At 46.0% G+C, this 14,099-nt stretch overlaps 1 protein-coding gene across 3 annotated transcripts in view; it reads left to right on the top strand.

The window, feature by feature from the left end:
• Positions 1 to 14,099, top strand: part of bahcc1b (BAH domain and coiled-coil containing 1b) — a 277,536-nt gene that overhangs the window by 174,783 nt on the left and 88,654 nt on the right. For all 3 annotated transcript variants that reach the window (XM_041216621.1, XM_041216623.1, XM_041216622.1), the window contains exons 12-14: positions 5,573 to 5,769; positions 6,687 to 6,823; positions 13,289 to 13,420. In XM_041216621.1, coding sequence (XP_041072555.1) covers positions 5,573 to 5,769; positions 6,687 to 6,823; positions 13,289 to 13,420 — 466 coding nt within the window. The remainder of the gene's footprint in view (positions 1 to 5,572; positions 5,770 to 6,686; positions 6,824 to 13,288; positions 13,421 to 14,099) is intronic.

The raw sequence follows: 14,099 nt of genomic DNA on the forward strand, positions 1-14,099 counted from the left end.
TTTTTGGGAGTCGTGTACAGGCCCCTTAATAGTAACCACATAGTAGGATGGAGCATAAAGGAAGAAATAATGGGAGCTTGTCAGAAAGGCATGGTGATAATCATGGGAGATTTTAATCTACATATAGAGTGGAAAAGTAAGTGGGCAAAGGTAGCCTAGATGTGGAGTTCATAGAATGTGTCTGGGATAGTTTTTTAGAACAGCATGTTCTGGAGCCAACCAGAGAGCAGGATATACTAGACCTGCTATTGGTCAATGAGAGGGGATTAGTTAATGATCTCACAGCGAAGGCACCACTAAGTAGCAGCAACCATAATATGATTGAATTCTGCATTCAGTTTGAGGGAGAGAGCAGTGGGTCTGAGACTATGGGTGGAATTTTTCGTGCCCGTTGGCGTTGGTCGTGTTCAGTGACGTGAGTGGACAATATGGCGAGAAGGCCAAAAATCGGTTTCACGATGTCAAGAAACCAGTTTGTGATCGTCCGTTCAGCCCGTCAATGGCGGGTCACATTTCCTGGCATCAGACGTCAGGAAACTCATTGTAGTGCACCGGCATATCAGTATAAGGCTAGCCCTCTGGACTGATCCCCCCCCCCCCCCATCTTCCCCCCCCAGCCAAGCTGGATCGTCCGCCCACATCAGCGTGATAGCATGCCGACATGTTTCATAACAGCACATAAGCGATGTGCACCTGGTGAGCTGCTCTTTGCTCGGGACTTTGAGATTTGTTTGCCTACCTTGCTTTGAGCAGCAGTCGCAGTCATCAGCACCAGGCAGCACCACATCACTTTTAGGGAGGCTCATGGGCAGGTTTCTACCTACCAGACCAGCCGTAAGATGGGGGTGTCTTTGTGTAGCTGCAAGGCTATGGCTTGCTTGGAGAAGTGGGAGAAGTGGCCTCAGGCAAGAGAAGACACTGCAGGGTGAGGTCTGTACTGAGGAAGGGGGGGTACCCCTTCGTCCTCTCCCTGCATTGGCACTGATCACCACTACGATCGCCTACCAAGCCGGAGTGGTAATGTTGCTGCCCCTCCTGCGGCCAGAGCGGGGGTAGAGGACATCACGGTGAGCATCCACAGCGTCCAAAAGGTGCTTGAGGGACATGTCACTAAACCAGGGAGCTGCAGTCTTCTTGCTTTTTGAGGCCATGTCTTATTTGCAGCAGTCCTGGATTGGAAGCACTGAGAGGTGTGCGTGCAGCAGGACTTTAAATGTGGCCCCTGGTGTGAGGAAGTGGTGAGGTGACAGCCTGGCGGAGGAACGAGAGCCTGCCCAGCATTGAAACGGCGTGTTTCCCGGGAATGCATAATTAATGCGGCGGGATTGGGACAATATGGCGTGAGAAGCTGCCACTGCGGCAGGCGGATATAATGTCATTTTTCCCGCCCGCTACCGCACTTAGTGCAAATCTGGGACAACTCTGCTCTATGTTTTTAAACTTAAATAAGGGCAATTATGAGGGCATGAAAGCAGAGCTCGCCAAAGAGAATTAGCAAAGTAGGTTAAGGGATAGGTCAATAGAGATGCAGTTGGCAAACAGTTAAGCGGGTATTTCAGAATACACAGAATAGATATATTTCAAAGAGTAAGAAGTCCAAGGGATGGACACACTATCTGTGGTTAACTAGAAAGGTTAAAGATAGTATCAAGCTTAAAGAAAAGGTATATAATTGTGCAAAGATAGGCGGAAGGCCAGAAGATTGGACAGAATATAAAGAACAGCAAAGGATGACTAAAAGATTAATAAGCAATAGGAGAAAAAGCTAGCCAGAAATATAAAAGCAGATAGTAAGAGCTTCTATAAATATTTAAAAAAGAAATGAGCTAACAAAGTGAGTGTTGGCCCTGTACAAAGTGGGTCTGGAGAATTGATAATGGAAAACAAAGAAATGGCAGATGAATTGAACAGGTAATTTGCACCAGTCTTCACTATAAAAGATACAAGTAACATCCCAGAAGCAGCTATAAATCAGGAAATGGAAGGGAGGGAGGAACTCAGGAAAATTACAATCACCACAGAAGTGGTACTGAGTAAATTGTTGGAGCTGCGGGCTGGCAAATGCCCAGGTCCTGAGGGATTTCATCCTAGGGTCTTAAAAGAAGTGGCTAGTGAGATAGTTGATGCATTGGTTTTAATTTTCTGAACTCCCTGGATTTGGAGCAGGTCTCATTACATTGGAAATGTAACTGCATTATTCAAAAAGGAGGGAGACAGAAAGCGGGAAACTACAGGCCAGTTAGCTTAACATCTGTCATAGGGAAAATGTTGGAAGCTATTATGAAAGGAGCTATAGCAGGGCACTTGGATAAGTTCAAGGTAATCAGGCAGAGTCAACATGGTTTTGTGAAAGGGAAATCAAGTTAACCAACTTATTGGAGTTCTTTGAGAAAGTAACATGCACTGTGGATAAAGGGTAACCAGTGGATGTACTGTACTTAGATTTCAAGAAGGCATTAGATAGCATGCCACATGATAGGTTATTGCAGAAAATAGAAACATGTGGTATAGGAGGTAACATTTTGAAATAGATAGAAGTTTGGCTGGCTAATAGAGTACATAAGGAGGCTACAAAAATATATAGATAGGTTAAGTGAGTGGGCAAAGGTCTGGCAAATAGAGTTTAATGTGGGAAAATGTGAAATTGTCCATTTTGGCAGGAAGAATAAAAGAGAAGCACATTATCTAAATGGTGAGAGATTGCAGAGCTCTGAGATACAGAGGGGTCTGGGTGTCTTAGTGCATGAAATTGCAAAAGGCTATTATGCAGGTATAGCAAGTAATTAGGAAAGCTAATAGAGTTATCATTTATTTCAAGGGAAATTGAATACAAAAGTAGGGAGGTTACGCTTCAGTTATACAGGGCACTAGTGATACCACACCTGGAGTATTGTGTATTAGTCATCCCATTTAAGGAAGGATGTAAATGCGTTGGAAGCAGTTCAGAGAAGGTTTACCAGACTAATACCTGGAATGGGTGGGTTGTCTTATGAGGGAATGTTGGATAGGCTAGGCTTGTATCTTCTGGAGTTTAGAAGAGTAAGAGGCAACTTGATTGAAACCTTTAAGATCCTGAGCAGTCTTGACAGGGTGGATGTGGAGAGGATGTTTCCTCTTGTGGGAGAATCTAGAACGAGTGATCATTGTTTAAAAATAAGGGGTTGCCCATTTAAAATGGAGATTAGGTGAATTTTTTTCTCTGAGGTTGGTGAGTCTTTGGAACTCCCTTCCTGAAAAGGCGGTGGAAGCAGAGTTTTTGAATATTTTTAAAAGAGAGGTGGATAGATTCTTTGTAAGCAAGGGGGTGATAGGTTACTGGGGGCAGGCAGGATACAGATTTGAGGTTACTATCAGATCAGCCATGAACTTATTAAATGGTGGAGCAGGCTTGAGAAGCCCAATGGCCTACTCTTTTCTCGTAAATTTGTATGTTTGCATGTTCACAACATATGCAGATCCCACTTATAATCTATCCTCTAAGATACACAGGGTATCAGGATCTGAACTGGTGGCTGTGAGTTTGAAATCAAGTGATAGTGCTGTGTCTTTATGATCACTCTGTTGGTGTTCCTTCACTGCCGGACCAGGCTCCACCTCCTGGGTATTAGAAAGAAAAAAAGACACGAGTAAGGCTGTGGTGAGAAGAGAGGGCAGGAAATGGGAGGGTGCATGCTTTCACCATCTATCGCTTGTAAATAGGAAGAGAGTGTGGGATGAGGGGGAGGAGGGATGTCAGAAGAAGGGTTAGGTATGTGGATCTCATCTTCTTCAATGTTTTCTGCCCTGCCGCTGGCCACAATCTTAGCAATGGGCGTCCCAATAATGACCAGCAGCATCTCTTCCATCAGGGTTAAGACATGGAGGTGCATGTGTCCCCTGAGAGTGTGCCACCTTGTCGTGAATCAGAGAGGGAAGTGTGTCAGCGAGTGTGATGCAATGGATTTAGGTGATGTGGCTGTCATAGTTGAACAGCTGGCAGTATGTACAGCTGTGAGCTTGCAACAATGCTAAGTGTGTGAGCGTGAGGCGAAATATATGTATGTTAGGTATGAGTCCTGATTGATAGAGTTTGTTAATAGGTGAGTGATGAAGATGTGGTGATTTGAGCAATGACTGAGGTGAATGGTGCAGTTGGTAGGAGATGTCAGCCACTGACCTTGACCACTTGAGTGAGATCATTGAACGTTTGGTGACACTGCACCCAGCTCCTCAGGGCTTGAGTCCTGCCTTTCTGAGCGTATGTCTGGAAATTGTGGATACAGGATCCACCACCTGCCTTCCAGCTGCTGCACGAAAAGCTCCGGTGCCGTGCCGTGGAACCCATTCTATCCCATGTTGCGCCATCCTTCACCATCTCCCAGGTCAGATACACTTCCTGCATGACAGCCAGCACCTGCCCTACACCAGGCATCTCTCCTTTAAGGGGTACAGGCTAATTTTATGTGGTGCTAAGAAGTTTTAATTTTGGGCCCCGGTTAGCACTGGCTGCCCACGGCAATCACTAAGTTGAGCGGGAAGCGCAAAGTTGGTGTGCTGCCTGCAGCCAGTTGAATGGGCGAAGGTTAATTGTGCACCGCAATCCATACGCCCCCTTTTAGGAGGCTATGCAATTTAGCTCCTTTAGTGTTTCACATGTTGCCAGTGGCTTGTGGAGACGGCCAGGCTACCTGGTACAGGTGAAGGAGTGAGGTGAAAGCGATGGACTCACTTAAATGGAGAATGCTGATGATGCCAGGGTTTGCAGAGAATTTGGTATGTAAGCTAGAAGTAAAGATGTTTTGACCTGATTTTTAGATTGATAGGGAAGTTAGTATAAAATATTGATACTGCAGAGTGCCATTAATTTATGTTTTCTTGTCCATAAAAGTAGCTTCTATTTCCAAAGGTGAAAGACTTTATTTGCTTTTTGAATCTTCTAATCTTGCCCATTAATTTTCCAAAGCAGTTGCTCTGAATATTTATTGAGCAGTTCCCTAATCGATAACAATGCATAAAGAATAAACTGCAAAAATAAATAGATTGAATAACAGGTATCAGTTCAAAGGAATAAAAACAAAAAATGCTAGAAAAGCTCAGCAGGTCTGGCAGTATCTGTGGGGAGAGAAACAGAGTTAATGTTTTGAGTCAGTATGACCCAAAGAGCTAAAAGATTTTTTTTAACTGCCTAGTTACTTAAAGGAATTTCCACCTAATTCCTTTTAGCTCTGAAGGAGAGTCAGATGAACTCAAAATGTTAACTCTGTTCCTTTCTGCACAGATGCTGCCAGACCTGCTGTGCTTTTCCAGCACTTTACTTTTATTTCAGATTTCCAGCATCCGCAGTATTTTGCTTTTATATAAGTTGAAAGGAATTAGGTAGGAACTGCTTCAAGCAATCGGGCAGTAAAGAAAACTAATGGTGAACATCTGAGCACTTGAAAATTTGTGATTAGCACTACTTTTAGGCAATTGGAGAGAGAGAGAGAGAGAGTGCTAAAGCTAGCATTTGACAGATTGAGGTTGTATTGCAAAAGGTAGTGTACAAGACAATACATCAGTGCTAATGAACTATGAAAATGTTTCTTGTACACAGGGGAGGACGAGGCTATGCTTACTCACGATCTCCAAAGCCTTGCGACTATTGCTGCTGCCCGCTCATTGGTGGAAGCAGTGCCCCTCGAAGTGGGTGACCCCCATATTGACACAGGGTCAAGCAGATCCTACATAGTGCGAATCCCACGGGTGCTGAATTTACGGAGGAAGTACTCATGGAGTCCAAAGGCAGAGACGGTGAGTTTATTGGTAGATTTTGTGACATTGAGCATGACACCATTAGTTCTCAGCTTCACTGGGTTACTCTCTGCATCCCCCTAGAAAATAGCGAGTGAAGAAAGTAACTCCTTGCTGTTTTAGGCTCCACAGCACTTGGTGGGCCTCTTGAATCTCACTCACCTGATTCTTCGTGCATGAGCCTGGACCGTTGGTTATCCAGCTGCAGAAAGCATCCAGTCCAATAAATCCTGGGCTAAATGCAGCAGAGACCTGGTTTGCATTGGGAAATGGGGCCGTTGGACACTAGCGCAACTCCTTTTGTGTGGAGTCCATTCAAATAGGGAAAGAAGTTAAAATCGCAAAATGCACCAGGACAGTACAACATGCCAGCCCTGATTTGCCAGGACTGAAAAATTGATGTTATTTTTCTTGCCTGTCCATCCATATGAAGCAGCTGTGAATCACAATAATGTGATCCAGGGACAAATGTAAAACAATTGCAAATGATTTGATTCGGGGTGTATGCTGTCAGTTAATGTGTAGCATTTGTAGGACAAGTTATCAAAGTACCAATCCATGCCCAGCTTCAGGGACAAGGCACACAATTGGGTATAAGAGAACTTAGGCTGGACCAATAATACTGTGTTTTAGTTATCGTTTATGTGTTAACTTCATGAGGAAAGGAAGACTTTTATGGAGGATGGTTTTAAATTTGGATTTAAAATTGAATTAAAAGGACAGGTGGTGGAGTGTCAGGTGCCATATATATATATATATAATGTGGAGTAGGTGCTTTTATACCAGTGAAAGAAGCAAACACTGGAGGCGGTCAAAGTGGGAATAATGTATCAATAATTAGCACAAATGCTTTTAATTTGGTAGATGGCCTGTTTACAGAATGGTTGATTCTTTTATATTGATTCTTTATGGTCAAGGTTTGTCCTCTAAAGGCTGCAATTGATGGAATGGACACACAGGAGCTGGAGATGAGAATGAGGCTTGCTGAACTACAGCGTCGCTACAAGGAAAAGCAAAGAGAACTGGCCAAACTTCAAAGGAGACATGATCACGAGTGGGTGCCATCTCATATCACTTATTTAAACATGTGATAGAGCTGCAATCAGAAATACTGTTCAGACAGCACAGAGCGCAGCTCCCAGCAAACTGCTTTCCACACATTTGAGTTTGTTGATACAATTCTGTTTTGCCTGTACTATTGAAGAATAAGTTCCTCGACTGATCAGACTCATTCCACTAAGGAGGACTCTCCCATAGCTAACTCAGCCTTTATCTTTCCATCAATTTAGTTGACTTCCTCCCTCCTCCCCTAACTTCCTTCCCCGTCACCCCCAGCTCCATTCTGGGTGTTTGGGAGGGCTGTACTGCTGGCCCCAACATAACCTCACTCACCGGTCAGACAATTCCAGGTGTATTTATGTCTCTGCACACAGCTCAGTCTGTACAGCAACAGTGTGGCTAAGGCTCTGATCTAACGAGCACAATTTATTCTCGTCACATAAAGGGACAAGGATATGATGAAAGCACAGGATGCAGGGCTATTTTAGAATAGCTGAAAGGTGTTGGAAGGAATTATCAAAGCAGCCACTTCGAATGAGCTGAAATCACCATGTGGGATATTTGCAATACCTGCTAATATTATACAGAACAAATACTTAAGACGAACAATGTCACAGCACGGCTTCATAAAAGGTGCTGTCATTCATGGAACTTTCTCAAATTGTTTCTAGGCCTGAATTTTACATTCCAAGCTCAGGTGCGTGCCCCACCCGAACACGCTTAAAACTGTGCAAAACGACTTGGGGCGTGCGTCCCAACATCATCGCACACACGTGGAATATTGAGGTCGGCAGGCGCGCGTGAGAGTCAGAGCTGTACCTGCTGACAATTAAAGGCCCAATTGAGGCCATTATAAAGCCTATTGACCGAGATTTAACATTGCCCGTGCAATTCTTAGCTCATTGCACAGGCAAAACGGGCAGGCATAAAATCACGTTTAATCATTTCCTGATCCACTGATGGGATAAAAGGCTCCCGGAGCAGCAGCACTTTCTCTGTTATCGCTCGCTCATTGCTGTGTGAGTGCAGTGTTGTCCCAGAGTTTCTTTGTATCTCATTTGATTGTCAAACCTGCCTTTCAGCATCTCAGTTCCTCATCTTCCTGGAAGGTTCCCCTGAGTATTGCAGCTCGGTTCTCCTTCATTTTCATGGCACTGGTCCTCTGCATCCCATCTAATGGGGATAGTGTATTCCGCTGGTTGAATGTCCTCTGAAGATGAAGAGAGGGGTAGGAGGGAGAGGAGGCCATGTGGATTTGGGCAGCATCCCAGGGACAGACCTTTAAGAGGAGAGGCACGGGCTCAGTTGGTGCAGGGCTAGCAGGGAGGGCACGCCAAAGATGCCATTACCCTGTGGCCAGAGTGTTCAGGCAGCGCTCAAATTACCTCCAGATGTCCGAGGTCCAGTGCCTCAGGAGACTCCACTTCTCCAGGGATATGGTGACAGCAGTATGTCACATGATAGGTCTGGAAATCGCCTCCAACTGTGTGGGTGGACACCCCATGCCGGTGGCTTTGAAGCTCACAGTGGCCCTCAGCCTCTATGCCTCCGGTTCTTCTCAGAGCTCAGTAGGGGAGCTGTGCAGCAAGGCAGAGGACAGGAACCTTCATGGAGGTTAGGACACCAGGGATGCTTTGATCCAGCGAACCTTCAGCCAGGCACCCAAGTCATTGATGCCTCATCAAGCCAATGCACCATCTCCTTTGCAAACAATCAATAATTGAGAACCCAACCCAGTACGCTAGCACTAAATAACGCCATACCTTTACAAGCCTGTGCTGCATCTGGCACCTAGTCATACCATCCACCAACTCGGCCCATTTAAGTCAAATAAATGTTTATGTTACTTCACATGAACAAAGTGTCCATCCCTCACTCAAGCTTCAAAATAGTTAATGCAAATAATGTCACCTGTGACATGCCCCTGGTGGGCTCAAGGTGCCTTTAACTCACGTCAGTGGGTGCTGCGTCTTGGTGCTCCCCCCTTCGCTGACCCTGGCGTTGGAGGCAATCTGCTGACTCTGCTGCCCTGGTGGCCCTGATGAGCTTGGCAGTCGTCCTCTGGTCGCCGGAGCCTGAGCAGGCTCTGCCTGGGAGGGTGCATCCAGCCCCATGGCTGGGTACTCCTCAGTGGTCACGATATCATCAGGAGCTGGTGCCCTGGTCCAGAGCATCCTGGGAGGAGCCCGCACAGATGACAGGCAGCTTGTCCGCCAGCGCGAGGTGCATTTGCACCTCCCTTCTCACCGTTGATGGACGGGGACCCGGCAGAGAGATTAGGTGCCTCATCCATCTCTCATACTGGCAGTGACCTCCTGAGGTCATTGCCTGTGTTAGGGCTTGAAGGTCTGAGTACAACCTCAGGAACCCCTGAGTCTGTTCCTGAAGCTGCCTCTCCATGAGAGTCGCCACTCTCTCCATGGAGGAGGCTGGGCGCTCGGTGTTAAGGATCAAATAAAAACTCATGCTCTGCATGGACTACTCCATGACAGAGACCATGGCACGCAGACCCTCATGGATCCCTGCCAGTTCTCCCTATGCATCCCGTTGGACATCCAACGTCTGCCACCTGATGGACGACTCCAGAGGCTCATCATCTGCCTCAGACGCAGCATGATTCTGGTCTCCAGCTGTGTTCTCACTGTTGGCTCCCTGGGCCCTCTCTGCCTCTTCCAGCTCCTCCTGCGAGTGTGATGTGCCCTCACCACTGTGCATTACCCGTGGAGCTGAAGAACTAATGCCCACCAACGTGTAAGTACCTGCACTGGTGCCTGGTTTACAGAGACAGTGTGATGCTGCTGCAGGTGTGATGTCCTCCTCGGAGCTCAATGAGGCCGGGGGTGGCGGGGGGTCCTCAGGGTTGTCGGTGGCTCCTGCAATGACGCCTCTGTAGGAGGAAGACATAAGATCAGTACATACAATCATCAAAGTCGCTATGCATATTAGGCAGGCTGAGGAGACAGTGGAGACTTGCTGCATGCAGGTCTCCCTTGACGCCTGTCATAGAGAAATTAGAATTGATCATTAAAGAGGCTGTAGCTGGGCACTTAGAGGAGCTCAAGGCAATCAGGAAGAGTCAGCATGCTTTTGTGAAAGAGTTTTTGAAATTGTTTTTGAAAAAGTAACATGCGCGGTGGATAAAAGGGTGGATGTACTGTACTTGGATTTCCAGAAGGCATTTGATAAGGCGCCACATCAAAGATTATTACAGAAAATAAAAGTGCCTGGTGTATGAGGTAACATATTAGCATGGATAGAAGATTGGCTGGCAGGCAGAAAGCAGAGTATGCATAAATAGGTCTTTCTCTGATGTGATGAGTGAAGTCCCACAGGGGCCTGTGCTGGGGCCCCAACTTTTTACAATTTACAATAATGGTTTAGATGAGGGGAGTGAAGATATGGTAGCTAAATTTGCAGATGACGCAAAGATAGGTAGGAAAGTATGTTGTGAAGAGGACATGAGGTTGCAGGTGGATATAGATAGGTTGAGTGAGTGGTCAAAGATCTGGCAAATGGAGTTTAATGTGGGAAAATGTGAAGTTGTTCGCTTTGGCAGGAAGAACAACAAAGCAGAGAATTACTTAAATGGAGAACGGCTGCTTAATTCTGAGGTGCAGAGGGATCTAGGTGTTCTAGTACGAGTCACAAAAAGTTAGTATGCAGGTATAGCAAGTAATTAAGAAGGCTAATGGAATACTATCCTTTATTACGATAGGAATTGAACATTAAAGTAAGGATGTTATGTTTCAGTTATTCAGGACATTGATGAGACCGCACCTCGATTACTGTGTGCTGTTTTGGTCTCCTTATTTAAGGAAGGATGTAAATGCATTGGAGGTGGTTCAGAGGAGGTTTACTAGATTGATACCTGGAATGAGTGGGTTGTGTTATGAGGAAAGGTTGGACAGACTGGGCTTGTTTCCACTAGAGTTTAGAAGAGTGAGGCGTGATTTGATTGAAGTTTACAAGATCCTGAACGGCCTTGACAAGGTGGATGTTTCCTCTTGTGGGTGAGACCAGAACTAGGGGGCAGTGTTTTAAAATTAGGGGTCGCCCTTTTAGGACAGAGATGAGGAGAAATCTTTTCTCTGAGAGTTGTGTGCTCCGCAGCGTTATGACTGCTCTTCTCCTGACAGGATAAAATAGAAAGTCTAATTATTGCTTCGTCTCCCTGAAGGTCCTTTCCTGGTTCCTCCTCATCACCCACTGCCACCCCCCCCCCTCCACCCACCCCCCTGCCCCCCCCACTCCACCCACCCAGGCATTAGGTGGGCCATGTCACTGTGGCACATCTCACCCTGCAAAGCACTGAGACCAGTTGTGCTGACATCCCAGCCTTGGCAGGGCAGGCTTCAGTGCCAGTTGCCATACACATTCTCAGATCCCTGAACGTTCTGAGCAATGGGCACCCGACTAAAGTTCTCCATAGAGGTCGATGACATCCCTCCACTTTTTCTTGCTGACTGCAGAAGATCATTGCGGCACTGAAGCCATGTGCAGTGCACCATGTCATGCCTACTGACCTGGGCAGCGACCTTTGTCCAGGCCATCTTGTTCAGTTGGGATGACCTTTTCTTGCCATCCTTGGGCATTAAGATATGTCGCCTGGCACTGACCTCCTCGAACAGCACTCCCAGGCACTCATCTGAGAAATGGGGGTGGGGGGGGGGTGGGGGGGGGCAAAATACCCACCTAACTTGACCCCCCACAACCACCTCCCCCCCAGCCTTCCATGACCACCAGGTGCTGAGGTGATGACTGTGCACAAGGACACTTCTTGAACAGTGTCCAGACAGCTCCCTCAGCCTCCCCCACAACTCCTGGAAGCCTTCGGGGAGCTGCCTCTTCTGTTTTTGAACACCCTGCCCAGTCCCCATTGGACCCACCCCCACGCACAGCAGAAACAACCGGCAGTCATGTTTCACGCTGGGCGGGCCTTAATTGGCCACCCAGCGTATTATTGCATTCACAGCGCAATCTCAGCCAGGAGCGAGTTTTCCATCCATTTCCAGCCACACCGACTTTCCTGTTAACCGAGCACCAATTGAGCGAGTGATTGCATTACCTTGTATGGTGCCATACCAAAGGCAGGGTTGAATTAGCTGTGTTCAGGTAAGTGAGAGTGGGCTATTACAATTGGCCTCAGTGTGGCAGAGCTAGGGAGGGGCAGCTCAGCAAAGACTTTTGATCACCGCTGTAAATATGAGAGCATTGGATGCTGACAAGATCAGGTTCTCGAATGGATGCCTGAGCCCCGAGCCTAATGCCATTGACTGTTGCAGCTTGTGCAGAAAATCCAGAGACTTTCAGTGCCCATGGAGAATATTTAGCCCCACATCCTTTCAGGAGAGGAGGGGAAAACATAGGAAACATTTGCACCATACGGACATACAACAATGCCACACAGGAAAAAACCCACTGGCTAGTCCCACACCACTGCAATGCCCTGTACATCACAACACATACACTCAGCGTCATTTCCCAATTTTCTCTTTCTCTCCTAAAGCCCAACGACTCCTGCTGGGCCACAGTTCCATAGGCACCAATTCTCCTCCTCTGGTACATTTCCCAGGTGGCTATTCTTCATGTGTGAATGTAAACCAGTGCAGTTAGTAAATGTTTGACAAGCTCTTTTGGAGAATGACGTTCAGCCATGTTGAATTCTTTGCTCCATTTCATTACCTGTATAATAATCAACAGTACAGAAAATACAATTTTCATTATATTTCATGATAAGTATCTTGGGCTTGTTACTAAAGTTACCAATGACCTTCCTACTCATGGAGTTGGATGCATCTTACATTGTAGTAATTTGAGTATTTATGGTGTGTTCTGGTATAATGTTAGTAGAAAATTGCTGGTTCATTGCATGACGTCAAAGTCTCTGGCTTTGTCTCCATCTGCCGGTTAAATTTCATGAGACGATTGCCCTTGAAGCAGAAAACGCACTCAAAATGTTAACATTATCTAGAGTAAATTGGAGTTTTGAGTTGCAATCAGGGAAAAAAAGGATCATATTAAAAATATTGTGCTTATGCCTGTCAAAGTGTATCTTATGGCAGGCTTCCTGAGGACTTGATGCCATGCGTTTGATCCTAGGACTGTGTTTCATTCTTACCTTGCCTGCTCTGGGTTGGGAAAATTGCATCAGCTTTCTCCTCAATGACGAACTAAAGCATGGCAAAATAATGAGGTACTCCATCTTACAGTGGAAAAAAAAATGGACATAATTCATCCCAACTGATCAAATAGCTCCTTTACCTAGTCAATCACAGCGAAGCATCATTTACACTGACGGAAAAGGTCATGGCCCAGACAGTCTCGCCTACGGGTTGGAGGGTGCTTGGGAGTCGGCAAATGACCTGAAAAGAGGGCAAGATGTGGGGACATGTACATGAAAACATAAGATGAAAACCTGGAGGTGACAAGTTGATAGCTTTATTTGTATTCTGGTTGATAGGAGAGATGAAAACTCAAGAAGCCCAGCAAGGCGAGGACCTGGGCGACCAAGGAAACGCAAACATCTTTCCACTGTCCTGTCATCGCTCGGACAGCTTAGTGAACTGGAAAAATGTGACAGCAAGAAAGCAAAGTAAGTGGCCATTTACTGATTTAAAATTCCTGTTCCATGGTGTATTCAGAACAAAATCAAGCACTCATGCTGCTTCGGCTGTGGCTCAGTGTTAGCACTCTCACCTCTGTGTCAGAAAATTATTAGTTCAGGCCCCATGGGAGCAGAAATTTTGAGGTTGACATTCCAGTGCAGTACAAAGGGAATGCTGCACTATCAAAGGTGTATCATTCAAATGAGGCATTAAATCTGAGGCCCCTTCTGCCTGTCAGGTGGACTAAAAAATCCCATGGCACCATTTCAAAGAAGACTAGGGGAGTTATCCCCAGTGTCCTGGCCAATACTTATTCCTCAGCCAACATCATAAAAACAGATTATCTGGGCATCATCACATTACTATTTGTGGGAGCTTGCTATGAGCAAATTAGCTGCCACATTTTCGACATTACAACAATGACAATACTTCAAAAGTACTTAATTGGCTTCGGGCTGACCTGTGGTCATGAAAGGCGCTACATAAATGCAAGTCATTATTTTCCCTTTTTCCATTCAGCCTAGAATTGTGGAATATTCTAATAGGAACTTCCCTGGCAATTAAGAAAAGTAAGAACTCTCTCCCACCGTCATATCTCTATGTTAAACGAGCAGCACTTGCAGTTCTAGAATATAGCAACCGGAAGCTAGACTTAAATGAAACCAA

This window comes from Carcharodon carcharias, chromosome 22, assembly GCF_017639515.1.
Source record: "Carcharodon carcharias isolate sCarCar2 chromosome 22, sCarCar2.pri, whole genome shotgun sequence".
In the NCBI taxonomy this organism is placed as follows: Eukaryota; Metazoa; Chordata; class Chondrichthyes; order Lamniformes; family Lamnidae; genus Carcharodon; species Carcharodon carcharias.